This window comes from Plecotus auritus, assembly GCF_963455305.1.
Source record: "Plecotus auritus genome assembly, chromosome: 9".
In the NCBI taxonomy this organism is placed as follows: Eukaryota; Metazoa; Chordata; class Mammalia; order Chiroptera; family Vespertilionidae; genus Plecotus; species Plecotus auritus.
The window spans coordinates 16,221,594-16,239,010 of NC_137783.1; the positions used below are offsets into that span (position 1 = coordinate 16,221,594).

Below are 17,417 nucleotides of genomic sequence, written 5' to 3' on the forward strand. Positions count from 1 at the left end.
GGCAGAGACAACACCAGGGCTGCAGAGATATTTCAACATATTAGACTAGAAAACACAACCTAAGCAAGGGAGCTTAGTGCATAGAGTGTCACGTTTCAAGCACTCAGAATGGAACCCGAGGTTCAATTTACTGCACAATCAATTCAGCCCTTGGAGTTTTTGATACAGATAAATTGAGTAGTGCCGAGTGTACCCAAATAGGAGGAGGAGGTGTGTGTCTTTCAGATCATACCTTAAAAAAAGCAATTTCCTATTTGTTCAGAATGGATGTTAGGATCATTTTCCCTCCCTGATGCCATTTTAAAGGGCTTTTATGGATGAGTATTTAGTGCAGCCGTGGGCAAACTATGGCCCGCGGGCCGGATCCAGCCCGTTCGGCTGTTCTATCCGGCCCGTGGAGCCGAAAGAGTGGAGGGTTCTTTTGCTCTCCCCTCTGCTCCTTTACTTTGAATTTATATTAGTTCACACAAACACTCCATCCATGCTTTTGTTCCAGCCCTCCGGTCCAGTTTAAGAACCCATTGTGGCCCTCGAGTCAAAAAGTTTGCCCACCCCTGATTTAGTGTCTGAGATGTTCTGGGCAGCACTGTGCCATCTTTCCTCCAATGGTAAGAAGAAGGTCTGGCCTTTGTGGATACCACATCAGAAACTCTTTAAGGAATGCTGCTAAGGACTTAAGCAATTCTGAGTACTTGTTTCCTTCCCTTTATTGGAATTATCAACTACCTGCCTATCCTGACTTAACCAGAAGACACAATCCAAAGATCATCTCTTCTGGAAAGCTTTTCCTGACACCCTTCATTCTCTGTGATCCTTCTTGGCCAGGTTAATTTTTTAAAAATAATAGTTTATTGATGTTTAGAGAGAGAGGAAGGGAGAGGGAGAAAGAGAGAGAAACACTGATGTGAAGAGTGTAACATCAACTGGCTTCCCTCTGCATGCCCCGTATTAGGGATCCAGCCCGTAATCCTGGCATGTACCCTTGACTGGGAATTCAACCAGCAACCTGGTGCACAGGATGACACACAACCGAGCCACATCAGCCAGGGCTTGGCCAGGTTAATTTTTAATTGTTCTCTGAGTCTACAACACAGGATTCTCTGAGTTCATTTGTAGAGACTATTTTCCTATAAGACCCATGCTTTCTTCTATCGTAGCCCTGATTGATCTTGAATCTCTCAATCAACATTATAATCTTGGGAATTCAGAGGGTTCATGCATGTCATTTTCATGGAATGACCCCTTAACTCCAGCTACATATCTTTATTATAGTTCCTCTTTCTTGATATTACATATATATTATCAAAAAACATGTCTGACTTCCACACTGAACCAGGAGATCTTTGAGGTCAAAGACCATGCCATTCGTTTTTGCATTCCTAGTACTTAGCAGAAAAAAAAAATGGCACATGGTACTATATAAATGTTAAATGAGTACATGAATTTAAAAAAAAAAAAAAAAAAAAAAAAGGAATGATTGAGAGCACTCTTCTAATCCACCCAAGCATTTTTTCAAGCATACTTATACTGGCATTGGTGAATTGGATGTGGGAGTCTCTTCCCATTGCTAGTCAACCTACTCAGTCTGCTCTCTATTTATTTACTTCTTTGATTCTCTTAGCCTCTCCATCTCTTTCTCTGCCTCATTGTCTTATCCTCTCTTCCCCAATATATTGATTTAAAAGAATTAGAAGGTCAATCTCTTGACCCATTAGAATAATTAGCCTCTCAGACAATTTTTGTAATTATGGTGTACCTAAGTCTATATCCAGAAACAAAAAGTAGACAGTTGTTCATAAAAGTTTTATGGATTCCTAAATTATCAGTGTATGCCTTGACATTTAAAAAAAAAAACACTTTCTAAGATGAATAATTCCTAATGCTTGACTAATTATTAAAAACAAAGCAAAACTCCTAAAGAAACTCCCAAAAATACAAAAAAATTTAATCTCTTAAGTATCAGAAATTTGGCTGACTTGCCACTTGTGACAGCGATTCATTTTTGTGACTTGGAGTTTTTAAATGGTCTGATGTAACTATATTGAATAGTATCCCCATGAGATGCACTTTTTCCTCCTCAGTTCAATAGCTCATTAATGGCCAAGACAAAGGAATTAGGAATTCCTTATTAGGTCCCCAGGTGAAATTGGTAGGATTGCCAATACTCAGAGAGGCAGGAGGAAAGTTATAATTGGCCTCTAAATAGTGGCAAGACAGGACTATCAAATCCAAATAAAATGAAATTCATTTATCAAATATTTATTGATGCCTAATGTGGCAGCTCTGGCAGTGCCCTCTGTTCTGGGGATACAGCAGTGAACAATAAAGGGAGGCCCTAGCTTCAGTAGGACTTAAATTCTAGTTTGAGGAGACAAACAATATGCAGATAAATAAATACAAAAATATGAGTTAGAGAAAAGTGTCATGAAGACAATTAAAATAGAGTGATGTGATGGAGAGTGATGGAATAGCTACTTTGTATTGGAAATTTAAGGAAGTCCTCTCTGAGGGGGTGACATTTAAACAGAGATCTGAATGATAATAAGGAACTAGCTGTGCAAAGATCAAGGTGAGAGCCATTCCAGAGGGAATATCTAATGTGAAATGAAGTTGCTGTGTGGGAGGAACTGAAAAATGATCAGTGATTGTAGATTAATGGGAAAGGAAATTAGCAGAAGGCAATGGAGTCAAAACAATAGGGCTGGGCCAGACCAGAAGGTCCTTTTTGCCAGTTGAAATGGGAAAAATATGATTTTATTTAAACTTTAAAATATAACTTGTGTGTGTGTGTGTGTGTGGTGAGTGGACTGTCAGGCCAAAGTGGCTCAGGCCAAAGTGGATGTAAGAAGATATTGGGGGGGAAGTTTGGCAATAGCCAGAGACCAAGTTAGAGGGGAGGTTTGGACAAAGGTTATAACAGTAGAGATAGAATAAGATGGAAAGACTTAGGATATTTTAGAGGTGAAATAAATAGGATTTGGTGATAGAATGTATATGATTGCCTGTGTAGTAGAAAGAAATAATGGACAATGTGAATTTGGAGGGTGAAGCAACTGAGATGGGGAAATGGAAAGAAAAAGAGAAGCAAAGCTTTTTTTCTATTTGTTTGTTTCTGTTTGGTCCACATCAGGATTTAAGTGCTTTTTGGGCTTCCAAGTTGTGACCCTGTCAAGGAGGCCTTTGGATGGATGGATCCGCATTTCTGGGGTGTGATCAAAGCTGGCAATGTAGATTTAGAAGTCACTTATAAGTAAGACCAAATTAAAGCATGATACTTACTTTCATTTTTTAAAAAGGCCCATAGTTGGAGAAAGGAGAATAGTAACTAATGATAAACTCAAGCTAAACAAACCAGCATCATTGTCAGTTTCAAGGTAAATATTTCCCGTAAATGTCACTATGGTGAGAGGTAATCAAGCCACTGAGTCTAGCATGTGTTCACAGACAGATAGCATGCATAATAAAATAAATTATCCTTCTACCAGATCCTAAATACTATGTTCAGTTTCAATCACTGTAGAAAACTGACTGAAAATTAATGTGATTAAAGGTAAAAAGCAGGTTGTTCTAGAAACAGGTTGTATGACTTGAAGATAGCTTAGGGAAAAGAATAATAGAGCTAAATAAATTACCATTGCCTTATAATATTTTTAGTAGAAATCTTCCAAATAGTTAAACAAACAAAAACAATCATATCTGTTGGCTGCTGAAATGCATAATGTCTTTGAATAAAACTTAAAAAAATATAGTTAATGCATAAAAATTTTAAGAATACAGATGGAATAAGGGAGAAAAGATTTCCATTCTCATAATTCTTCTAAAGATCAGAGTCAAATATTTGTATACAAGAATATAAGCTCTCCAAAATTTTGTTTTGTTCATTGGTATATCCCAATCCTTACACTAATGGTGGATAAATGGTATATGCTCAATGAATATGTGAGGAATAAATGAAAAATGTATATGTCTTGAACTGCATATCTGATTATTCTCCAGAACTTGTAAAGACTAGACAAAGAAATCTCTTGAGGTCCTTTCCAACTGTGGTCCTTTCCCCAGGTCTAATAATCACATGCAATTCTGGAGCAAAGATTCTGCATAGATCCGTCCAGCAGAACAAGGACTGATGGAGAGGAGTTACAAGTAGGCTTATTATTGCTCAGCACAAAAACAATCTTTCATGAGATGGGAACTCTTTGTCTTGGGTATTGCATGTTTGTCAGCACCGTGAAACCCTAGTCAAGTAGACAGAGCCTCTTAGATGTCACAGAGATATTTGCTATGCTGGGTTTGTGAAAGTAGACATGTCTTATAAAACCATTCTATGACTTTATGATATAGAGATAACTTCCACTAAAACAGAACAGAATCTTCCAGGAACAACCAGAGCCCTCCCCAGAAGTGTCTAGCACAGAAAGCCTATCTAATAAAAGAGTAATATGCAAATTGACCATCATTCCAACACACAAGATGGCCACCCCATGTGGTCAAAGATGGCTGCCCCCATGTGGACACAAGATGGCCACCATAAGATGGCCAGCAGGAGAGGGCAGTTGTGGGTGATCAGGCCAGCAGGGTAGGGCAGTTGGAGGGGTCCAGGCCTGCAGGGGAGGGCAGTTGGTGATGACCAGGCTGGCAAGGGAGGACAGTTAGGGGCAACCAGGCTGGCAAGGGAGGGCAGTTGGAGGTGACTGAGCCAGCAGGGGAGAGCAGTTGGGGGTGACTAGGCCTGCAGGGGAGGACAGTTAGGGGTGACCAGGCTGGCAGATGAGGGCAGTTAGGGGCAATCAGGCTGGCAGGGAAGCAGTTAGGTGTTGATCAGGCTGGCAGGGGAGTGGTTAGGGGGTGACCAGGCTGGCAGGCAGAAGCAGTTAGGGACGATCAGGCAGGCAAGCAGGCGAGTGGTTGGGAGCTAGCAGTCCTGGATTGTGAGAGGCATGTCCAATTTCCGGTTAAACGGGCAGTCAAACATCTCTTGAGGGGTCCCAGATTGGAGAGAGTGCAGGCTGGGCTGAGGGACACATACCCCCTTCATGGATGAATTTTGTGCACTGGGCCTCTAGTAGAGTTATAATGGTCATTGCGAATCAATGTCCCTCCCTTCCATGAGGTGTATTGTTCTATTTTATTTTACTTTATTTTATTTTATTTTATTTTATTTTATTTTAATTGCAATGCATGAGGTGCTAGCATTTTAGCCACTGGTGAGGTCTTCAGAATAGTAGATGCCTTTCATTTCACAAAGATACATATGTGGTGAAACTATTGTTTTCCTGTGAATGTTTCTCTGAACAAAAAGCTGGTGCTCACATCCATTTATGGAAGAACAAAGGAACAAAAAAGGCCCGGTGATGTTTCACTTTCAATTTCCAAGAACAACCCATTGAAAGGAGACACTGACAGCTTGTCAGAGCTAAGCAAACGATAGGATCCCAGTCTACCTGCCGATTAGTAGTTCTGTCTATTGTGAGTTTTCATTAGAGCACTGAAGCCATGGGACTCCATTGTTCACTTCACTCTAATGCTTCTAACATACAAACGTAATGCTGGGTGGAAGGCTAACTTGAAATACCACTTAGGTTTTGAATATACATCCAAATGTACCTGGTCACAAATAGATGGGTTCATTTGTATGCTGTTTTGTCTTCATGCATATCTAGCTCCCTATCATTTCAATTTATGGGAAACAGCATGCCTTGTTAACTTAGCTACAGTTTCTCCCATTTTTCAATTATGACACCAATTTTCTCTAAAAGGCAATGTAGCTATTATTAAATTTGAGAGCCATAATACCTTTGTGTGAGAGTGGGTAAGCTGGTGTCTTTTTCCTATGCAAATATATATACAGCTGTATATGAAATGATATCAGTCTGAGACATATAATAGAAAATAACAATGAACTAATTACTTAACCTTTCTTCCACTAAAAGTGAGCTATGTGTTTATCTTGAAGGTTGTGACTTAATTAGAAACCACTGGTAATGAAGAAAATGAGTTGGAGTTTCTCAAGCTTGCAATTCATAAGCAGGAGACAAAAATCAGTCAAGAATTTCTTAAGGAAACATTGATGATAATGCTATGGTCAAGCCCTTATAAAACATTCACTTAGCATTTGAAATAGAAGTTCAAAGGAGAATTCCTGAATTAGTTATTTGTGGTTGTTTTCTGAAACAATAGCTGGCATTTAACAACTGTAGGCATGATTTTAGAAAGACATTCACAGATAAGCAAGCAAGCAGAAATCATGGGTGGTGTCCAAGTTCAGGGAAACATTTGTAGCATTTATGACAAATGACAGTGTCAATTTCCTTTATATGAAGAAAATCCTATCTCAAAAGCTTAGTTTGAAAAATCATTTTTTATCCTGTGTAAGTTGGACTAGGTGAACAATTGGAGAGTGGTACTATCATTATTATTATAAGAGGTAATTCAATGGGAATGCGGTTTATTTTTACTGAGTTTTATAAATATTTTTCACCTAACAGAAGAGATACATCACAGAAAAGGAAACTCAAACTTAGTATTGATGACTTTGAAAGGCATGATTTGATCCTACTTACATATCCCTGAGAGAATCTACACTAATAAAAGAGAAATATGCAAATTGACCATACCTCCGAGATACCCACCAGCCAATCAGGAGTGAGTATGCAAATTAACCCAACAAAGATGGCAGGTTAATTTGCATAGGCAGGCACAGAGCAAAGACTGAAGGCTCTGGCCCGAGTGAAGACTGAAGATGATTGAAGACTGAAGACTGAAGACGACAGAAGACTGAAGACTAAAGAGGCTTGGCTTCTCCGCTGCAGCTGCAGCGAAGGCCTGGGTCCCAGGTGCCGAAGGAAAACCAGTGCCGGCAGCCAGGGGAAGGAAGGCCTATTGCACGAATCTTTGTGCAATGGGCCTCTAGTATTAAATAATTTTCCCAACTTAAGATGGTTTCCTTCCAGAAATTTCCAGAAAAGTGCTCCATCTGAAAGTGATCAGGTCCCTGGAGAGAAACTTTGTAGAACAGACTACAGAGTCAGATGTGAGGATGCTAATATTAGACAAAGCCAAAACTCTTTCTAGTTCCTCTGCTCCATACTCTTCTTTCAGGCCAAATCTACTCTCTTCTTCTCTCACCAAAAGGAAACAACAAGGACAACACCAATACAAACTTCTTATTCCCTTAAAACAAGAAAACATTTGTGCAAAAGGCTTTACAAACCCACCATTAAGTAAATCCTAGGTTACTACTATAATGATGGAGAAGAGCAGGAGGGTGATGCTCAAGAGTAAGATGGGGTTGACACCCTCTTCTCCTAGGACTTAAGTGGACGAAATCTGTCCAGTTATATCTGTCCAGGGAGCACTTAACAATTCTCTAACTGGGATTTAGATGCAGGTTCTTAAAACATCATGATAGGGGCTGAGAAACACTGGTTAACAAACAAACTTGTTTTAATAGTCAAGCTATTGTCTCTGAGAGTACAAGTCCTACTTAGCCAAAATAGAGAGAGCTCTTCCCTCCACAGGAGAGACAGATCTTCATAGTGGGAGGAATTACATACAGATTCAACATGGAACCCCTTAAACTGGCATTTAAGCTCTTCGTAATCCTATGCAACCTTACTTATTTACATTCTTAATTCCTACCAAATAGAGTCTTAGGAACACTCCCAACATTTTCTGAATTCCTGGCTTTGGTCAAGTTTTCTCTTCCTTTAACTTGCCTCCCATCATTCTTCCTACTCCCAGCATCCTTTTTTCAAGGATAAGCCCTCATGCCACCTGCTTCATGAAATCCCCTTTCATATTAGACTCCTTTAGGATCCCAGCAATATATACATCCAACACCCTTTATCAGGCATTGCTTTGATTTTTGGTGATATGTGCACTATCAAAACTCTTTGACTATAATTTTCCAGAAGGCAGTGCATGTGACAAACCTCTGTGTACTCATTAAAGTATCTGGGAAATGAGTGATTAAAACAGAAGTGCATCTTTACAGAGACCCAACTTAGTGCTGCCAGTACTAACTGTGTAGCTTTGAGCAAGGTATTTAATATGTCTGCATTTCAATGCCACTATAAATATGTGATAAAAAGAGTACCCAATACATAGGGTTGTTTCCAGAAGTAACTCAGATAATTCATGTAAAGGTTTAGGACAGAGTCGGGAATGTAATAATCCTTCAGTAATTGCTGACTATCATTAAAACCACCTATTTCCACTCCTCTGATACTACCCAAAAAGTATATGATCAGCAGTAAAAGGATGATAAACAATTACACTGGGAACTTTTACAAGCTCATTCTTGAGTTGGTAGAGCACTTTTTTGCAAATGTCTCCATGTATCAGTTTAAAATGTATTGTCATAATCTCTTTCTAAGAAGTTATAGTGGTAGGTGTAATCATTTTACTTCACGCTGGGCTGAGCTCTAAGAAACTGATAATATTTCTCCATTTTGACTTACAAAAATGGCAATTTCATACGGTTTAACTTAATAAATGGCTAGATGGAGAGAAACCTTCTTAAGCCCTTGACAAGGTGGCTAACACTTAGATTTGGCATCTGGGGATCCTATGCTGTTTCCTAATTACAATCTAATACTTCTCAGTAAAAATCTCTAAAAACTCTTACTACACAAATCATGGGCCTGGTATTTAAGCCAGAGTCCACCTTCCAGCCCATGGCTAATCTGATCCCAACTGCACTCTAGACAACATACTCTCTACCACCAAATATTCACGTTCATATGTTCACTTAGCTGCACTTAAAATTCTTACCCTTCAGGATATAGACACACATGAGACTTATCCAACCCTTTCCCCAAACAAAAGCAAACAACAGCATCATCATCATTAACAGCATCATCATCATCATCATCATAATATATCCTCACTCAGCTATTTGTCCTCACTATGTGTGTATGTATGTATCTCAACTTCCATAATATACTTTCTTGAAAAGAATTATCTGCACTTCGTTACCCCATTGCTTTTCATTCATTCATTCATTTATTCATTCATTCATAAATCTATTGCGATCTACCTTTTAACTCCTCCTCTCTTGAACGTACTCTGACAAAGATCACCAATGATATCTTACATTCCTTAATCCTATATATTTTTTACCCCATAACTGATATATCTGATTATAAAACTTGGGGCTATTGATCACCTCTTCTTTCAGCATGTAGGAAAATATTTCTTCTGGGTTTTTAGCTTTTTGGCTATTTCTTCTTAGTCTGTTCAATAATTTCTTCTTCCGCTCTGCATGTTAGTGTTCATCAGTGTTCCATAGGAGTCCTTGGTCTCTCCTTGTTGTACATACTCTCGTGAGAAACTGACCCCCACCTCCATGGCTTTACCTACCAACTAATGGCTAAACAACTCCAAATCTAGAGTGTCACCCCAGAACTCTGGCCTTGTTTTCAGATGCATAAATCTGACAGCGAATGATCATCTCTGCTTGAATATTTATAGACAACTCAAATCCAAATTATCTAGATCTGAACTTAGTATTTGCTATATGCACTAACATTCTTCTTAAAGCAATTTCCATCTCACATATTTTGGATTCTTAATCTTGTCTGTTTGAACTCAGAAGTCATTCCTGCCCCCCCCCCTTTTTTTTGCCTTATCTGAGCACCTATTCCTACCATCACACTCTATACATCATATTTCCCCACCTAAATTATCTGGCTTACTACTATTATCTAAGAGTTAGAGGATATAATGTATATTAAGTGGATGGATGGATGAATACATGATTGAGGAAATGGGTGAATGGGCACAAAACCCACAAAACCATGCAGAGTAACTTGTCCCAATCCTTCCTGCTCATGAACAGGGTAGGGAGCTGTCCTTACCACAAATGCCTGACTGGCAGAGGTGTGTGTTTCATGGCCACGAGGGCGCCACCCCAGTCTAGGAACCAGACATTGTACTCTTCATCAAAGATCTGGAACAACAACAACAACAACAACAATCATAGCAATACCTTACATTTGCACAGTGCTTCACAGTTTACAAGTTTTTCACATACATGTTTCTTCTTCCAACAACCCTATCAGGCAATTTAGCAAGTATTATCACCCCCATTGAACAGGTAAGGAAATGGGCTTGCAGAGAACGAATAACTCTCCCTAGACTAAGGAAATGGCTTTCTGATGGCTCTTTCCACTAGCACTGTGAGCCAGTGTGCTACAAGAAAAGGAGGCAACACCATGCATGTTCAACTGGATATTCCAAAGGAAAATATTACTCAAAAAGCTTCCCCATCTTTATTTGAGTAGGTTACTATTCAGTTCTCTCTTCCTCCTCAACTATGCAGATGTTGGCTAATTTATAAATGCTCTGTGTCTTATAGTGCTATTTATAATTATCTAGGAAGATAAAATACTTTTCTTTAGAAATTATGATGACTGAGTTCTTACACTTAGCCACCACCTCCTAGGTTTCCCTGCAAGATGGATAAAAACCTAAGTTTGGTGCTTAGGGATCTTTACAATAAATGCTCATGGAAAAATCTTATTCCTGGGGACCTAAAGTAATTCATTATTTGATTTATCCATTTTCTATCATCTATTTATCCATCCACTCACTCATTCACTCATTCTGTGATCCATCCATCTACATAGGCATTTACTATGCATCTGCTATAATGCAAGGCTCTTACTTAAGAGAACGTTTAACCTAATCCCACATATCACAATGCTTCTGGTACATATGACTTTCAAACCTCCAACCTGACCTAAATAGGAAAAAAAAACACATCTCTCCAGCAGAGAATCAACCTCCTACTTAAAATCTTCCAGAGAAAAGTGGAGTTGGGGAATTCCTTTAACTTTTAAGCACTAATGATGCTTCTTGTAGCCTGGATGGAGAGGATGGGATGTGAGTTAAGTGAGAAGTACCAGAAGGTGTAAGGAGGAATAGGCAAATTCAGAAGGGAGGTACTAGGAGGAATGGAGCCTCTTACACATATGGCCCAGGAAACACTATAGGGGAAAAAAAGTGGATTCTCAGGACAAACCTCAATTGGTTTTCATTTCCATATTTGAGTTTTAAGGAAAGAAAAATGTCCATACTAATAGTGAGTCTTAATGCACAAAGAACATAAGGAAGATTCATTTATATTTCAGATATAAACAAAAACTCCAAACCTGGGAAAGAGGAAAGAATGTCAAAGTAGTGACAGCACAAGGACAGACTGTTGCAGTCACCACTTGGGTGAATGAGCTATTCCTTGAGTTGTAGGGTCAATGGTTTGTGGTTTTGGATGTTCTATACCAGAAGAGTTTGCATCGCAGCTTTTACCCTCATTGGGTACTTATAATAGGTTATCTTATGTTTTGAAGGTATGTTTTCATTTATGTGTCTGTTCGTTATCCACCTGATTATGGCCTTGTTGTATGCCTTGAACTACTTGGTTGTGTCTAGTAGGTCCTTGGTAAATTTTTTTGGAAAGTGGTAGTGGTGACAGTGGTGGCAATGGGGGTGGTGGTGATGATGTTGGTGACAGTGATGATAATCTTTACTAAGGGTTCAAAACAGGAACTTATCCGACTAGATTTTATATGGTGACTTCACTATCATTAAGATATTCCTCCTGGCTGGCATGGCTCAGTGTCACCTATGAACCAGGAGGTCACAGTTCGATTCCTAGTCAGGGCATATGCCTGGGTTGCAGGCTCAATCCCCAGTGTGGGGTGTGCAGGAGGCAGCTTATCAATGATTCTCTCTCATCATTGATGTTTCTATCTCTCTCTCTCTCCCTTCCTCTCTGAAATTAATTTTAAAAATATATTTTTTAAGAAAAGATATCCTATGCTCTTCCCATTTCCTTCCCAGGTAGAAATCTTCTTACGTTTAAGACTTAGTAAAATGTCAGCTCATCTTATAAAGTCTTTCCCAGTTTCCCCAAGTAGAACAACTCCTTCCTTTTCTTTCTCTATGTGCTAACAATGCCACTGAAACAATCACCCTAAGCTCTAGTTAGTTATGAGCTCATTTCCTCTACGTAATTTTGAGCTCCTTGAGAAAAGGAATCAGAAATATTCAACTGCTTTCTCGGTTTGGTACTTGACACCTAGTTGACACTGCATAAATCTGTGTTGTCCAATAGAGTAGCCGCATGAGACTATTCAAATTTAGATTGATTAAAACAAAATTCAAAATTCAGTTTCTCTATCACACTGGCCACATTTCAAGTGCTCAGTAACCACATGGGACAGCACAGATACAGAACATTTCTATCACTGCTGAAGTTATATTGGACAGCACTGCTCCAAATGTTTGTACAACTGAATTATTTTTTCATGTATCCATGTATTTATGAAGCTTTTTTGTACTCCCTGATGGCTGGACCTACACAATACTTAACCACAGACTTCCATAGCTTTGCTGGTTTAATAGTATCTCCTTCATCTTGCAGGGAAAGAAACAAACAGAAAGGTGAAGAGACCTCTTTGCCAAGAAGATTCCATGGCACATTAATGACAGAAACATGTTATTGGTTGCATCCCTAGCAACTAGCATAGTTCTTCACATCTAGTGACTGTTCCATACATATTGCTGAATAAAAGAATGAAGGAATTGAGAATATTCCAGTTCCTCCTATTCCCTGCCCAGTGGTCTTCCCATTTGACCCCATTGGCCATCTAATCTGCTGGCCCAATTGACCAAACTGAACAGCTGTTTCCATTTCTTTGCAACCACAAGGACCTAATGAACCTGAGAATCTATAGGAAGGTGATAGTTTGGCAGAGATTGCCCAAAATGCCTCTTCCCTGTCCCTGAATCTCCCAGTTACCTGTCTCCACGTGTTGCCCCCATCAGAAGAGATGAACACACTGATATCAGTATATGAGAGCTCCGGGCCAATGTTGCCTGAAACATAAACAGAGTATTTGAAAGAGTCAGGCAGTTGACAGATTACGAGGGCTTGGCGTTAGAGGAGAGGGGAGAGGGGAACAGTGAGTAAAGGTTCTCCAAGTGATGTTTAGGTTTATTTGTACACTTTCTTTCTTGGTGTCATATCAAAAACCCAACAGGAAGATAAACCCAGTATGAGAAAAAAGTAAACAATGTGACAGGAATGAGTCTTTAAATGGTAAAATCTCAAAGGCTGAATACTAATTAGTTTGGATCTCTTGGACTATTCATCCTGTACACCAAGCATGTCAAACTGCACTGGCAGGCTGCATGCCTCGACCGCAAGTTTGACATGCTTGCTGTACACTAATAATTTCTTAAGAATCGATCTCAACAGGTATTTCCTGAAGGTGGCAAAGAGTGGAAGAGTAGACATGTATGAAGAAGCTGGAGCGAGAACACCTTCCTCCATATATATATCAGAAAGATATGTGTGTGTATGTGCCTGTTTATGTGTGTGTATGTGTGTGTATCCATATGTGTGTCTGTATATGTGTTTTCTACTTTAACTGTCAACATGTCTCTTGCAGTGCCAGGCAGCTGAGTAACCCAATAGTATAGACGATGTAACCTAAACTATAGAGTGCTCAGAATAAGACAACTATACTTAGCAGACCATGACCATCAAGCATGCCGGGTAAAGCAGTCACCATGCCTAGACTGGCCACACTTACTGCCTCTATCCCTTCTTTCTTTTTCTCTCGCCTTCTTTTTCTTCCTCTTGTACTTCATCACCTTGTGGTTATATTTATTATAAAAGAAAGTGATTGTGATGTTCTAGTATATTTGTATTTTCCAAGTGTCCCCAGTGGACACCCCATCCTCCACAGAGCTTAAAACAGTGTTGCAAATGTAGTACTTAGTTGCTCAATATTAATTGTGGAATGAATGAATGAGTAGGTACATGATTGAATCGTGTTCCAAGGCTGATGTGCATTTGGGGAGGTACTGAGAACCAGGAAAGTACTAAACATGTAAGAATGTATCATTTTGACTGATGTTTTTTCTTTTAAAAAAGCAGGAAGGGAATGTTGGCTCCCACACACCTGTAGCCTAAATAAGAACACAATGAAAATGCAATAATGAAAATGTTAATTGAGTTTCTGACATTTAATGTTTCAAAATAAGAAATTAAAGTCAGACTCCAGCTTGTCAAGCTCCCATCAGCATCAGGAGCACACAGCTAGACTACTCGTTTTGACTCTCAGGTTTCCAAAAATAACCCCAGGGCTCAGGGCTCAGGGCTCAGGGCTCAGGCAGGAGGTGGGGGGGCGGCATGGCAGGCAGCTCTGGGGATATCTATCCTGAATTTGGAATCCCATTCTCCAGATACAGGTTTTGGAAGATACAGATAAAGATAAGAAGGATAGGGCAGAGAATGGTTTGCTTGGCAATGGTTGCCTAGATCCGTGGTCGGCGAACTGCGATTCATGAGCCACATGCAGCTCTTTGGCCCCTTGAATGTGACTCTTCCACAAAATGCCATGGCCTGGGCGAGTCTATTTTGAAGAAGTGGCATTAGAAGAAGTTTAAGTTTAAAAAATTTGGCTCTCAAAAGAAATTTCAATCATTGTACTGTTGATATTTGGCTCTGTTGACTAATGAGTTTGCCAACCACTGGCCTAGATTATAGAACTGATAGGATTCTGAAGTTATATTTGATGTAAACAGAATAGAGTGTGGTGATTGGTTAGCAATGTCTTCCAAGGGTGGGTGGGATAGAGGGAGAAAGAGTGGGAGAGAGTAGAGTGGGGGAGAGAAAGGGGAGAGGGGGGGGGGGAGAGAGAAAGAGAGAGAGAGCCAGAATCTGCCATCTCTGTCATGGACTTTTAGGATATGTCTCATCACCTTTTACCCTCTTCCAAAACTTTTCCTGCCAACGTCCTCAGCCTCTCTTTCAAAGCTCAAATAAAATTGATTGTGGAGTCTTTGCAGTGGTGAGAATCCAAGGCTAAAAATAAAGTCTGTTTTTGGAAATATCTTCTGTCAATTGAAAGGAACCCTGAAAGAAATGCTGCTGATCCCAGGGACCAAAAAGTCAATTCCCAGATGGAGGGACACTGAGAGTGTTTCCAGGATGATCTTATATTTGAGCAGGTTTAGTCCCTAAGTGGTCCCATGGGAAATCTCTGACAGGAAGAGTCTGGCCTATGGTGTCAGAGAAGGAAGATTTGAATAATGGTCCTCACTGGTTAAAATGGAAGTGAAAAGGTTACCACAGCGGCCAGCCATTGGCCAGGTTGGGAGGTGTCACTGTTCCCCACTTAAGTGATGTGACAGGTGGGAGGAAGGAGGTGGGAGATGGAGAACAGGGAGCTTCTCTCACCAATAGCATAGCTGCCAAATCATGGAGGTTCGCCACCATACATTTTGGCAGCTCTAAACAACTTGTTTACTCCCCAGTTCCTCCAGGGTTACCTTTTTCTATTCCTTAAAAACTTGGGAAAGAAAGGTGAAAGATAGATAGATAGATGATAGATAGATAGATAGATAGATAGATAGATAGATAGATAGATAGATAGGAGATTTTGGAGTCTCTGGAGTTAGAGATGCTTCTTTCACCATCATGGATGTCTCCCCAGAGCAATTTAGGGCTCAGAGGAGGAGAAAGCAGAGTTTACAATCCACTGCAGGGAGGGAAAGTGTCTCCTCAGAGGGACAACACTAAGGTTTGAACATTCAGAATTTATAGGAGGCATGGCAGGGAGCCCCTGTTAGTTGTAGAGCTGGTAGGTGAAGGGGCTCAGGCTAAGTCTGGCTGAATGGTTACTTGACAGACTAGTCTTGGAGCCAGAGGGAATGTGGGTGTGGGCACAACACTTCTTCCCCCTTATCCTCTCTCTCTTCAACAGTAATTGAGAAGAGTAATAGCCTTTTCTACACCATAGGGTCCTTGTGTAACAAAGGCCAGGAAAGTATTTTGCACACTGCAAGCCATGGTGAGGATGTGAGGTCTTGAGTACTAGCTTGAAACCACAATGGCAAGAACTCTAGTGTTTCTTCTTGCAAAAAGCAATTGCCACACTCTCTAGACTGGAATTCCACCTGTCTCCTGATGGTCTCAACAGAAATTAAAGATGAATCCTGGGGCATACTTTCTTCAGGGTATGCAGCTCCCCTGAAACCACATCTCAGTCAGTGATGGGAAGAAGCAGTGAGTAGTAGGAGTGGCGGGGAGAGAGCCCTGGGTCACTGACACTCAAAGGCAAGATAAATGCTTGGATAGAGGAAAGGGCCCTGGAGAGACAACTCCATGCAGGCCACCGAAGAAACCCTTGGCTAACTTTGTAATTATTTTTATAGCAAATGACTTGGCAGGGAGAGTTAGCAAGCAGGGTAAGGAGAAGCTGGGTATGAGGAGTCATGTCAGTGATCCAGGTCACCTTCATCAAGATCTTGCCAAAACCGGTTTGGCTCAGTGGATAGAGCGTCAGCCTGCGGACTGAAGGGTCCCAGGTTCGATTCCGGTCAAGGGCATGTAGCTTGGTTGTGGGCACATCCCCAGTGGGAGGTGTGCAGGAGGCAGCTGATCGATGTTTCTCTCTCATCGATGTTTCTGACTATCTATCACTCTTCCTTCCTCTCTGTAAAAAATCAATAAAATATATTAAAAAAAAAAAAGATCTTGTCAGCTATGTTATATCCCTCCAATATCCCACAGTCTGGCAAAAAGCCATGCAAAGTTACAAGAGTTAAAAAGGGAAGAGAAAAATAAGTTAGTCAATTCTGATATATATCTATGGGATAAAAATAAAAACCAAATCTTTAATGTCTGCAGGCTTACTCATTTATAAAGCCTTGGCATTAGACTAATTTAGAGGCACATGCTGGTCACAAGTAATAACAACTACCACTATGCTCTGAGCACTTTGCTGGGTCTTGTAGACACACTCTCCTATCTCTAATTCTTAAATGCCGTCACAGGATAGAAAACATCCCTGTTTTATAGATGAGGAAAGCAAAGCCCAGGGGTTAAAGAACTAAGCCACATTCACAGGCTAACAATGGTCAGAGCTCAGCCTGCAAAGCAGCACAACAGGGCTAACAGGTATTATTCGTTCATTCCATGTATACAAAGTGTACGATTACTTTATGGATTCTATGGAAGGAGATGAGCAAATCATCCTCTTCTGTTGCAAAAACAGTGGTTTTAACTTCTGGAATATTAATGATGATAATAGGTAACATGTATCCAGGATTCAATATGTTCTAGGCACTGTTCTGAGCACTTTAAATCCAAGGCTTCATTTACTCCTATTCAATTCTATTATGGCACTGCTATTATTCCCACTTTGCCAATGAAAACACTCAAGCTCAGGGTAGGGAAGCCACACAGAACAGAGTCTGGCTGCACATTTAAATAATATTAACTTTTATTAGGGATTATAGTTTCCCAGTGTTGCTTCTACTCCTGTCCGAAGCCTCCTGCAGACCTTGAGTGAGACAGAGAGTATAGCTGTCCCAGAGTTGGGAGGGATACCTCCATGCAGTAC

The 17,417-nt window shown here is 40.2% G+C and overlaps 1 protein-coding gene across 1 annotated transcript in view; it reads right to left on the bottom strand.

The window, feature by feature from the left end:
• SORCS3 (sortilin related VPS10 domain containing receptor 3) overlaps positions 1-17,417 on the bottom strand; it is a 552,458-nt gene that overhangs the window by 74,569 nt on the left and 460,472 nt on the right. Inside the window, exons 12-13 of the mRNA XM_080641763.1 lie at positions 12,803-12,879; positions 9,858-9,949 (exon numbers count right to left, since the gene is read on the bottom strand). Coding sequence (XP_080497889.1) covers positions 9,858-9,949; positions 12,803-12,879 — 169 coding nt within the window. The remainder of the gene's footprint in view (positions 1-9,857; positions 9,950-12,802; positions 12,880-17,417) is intronic.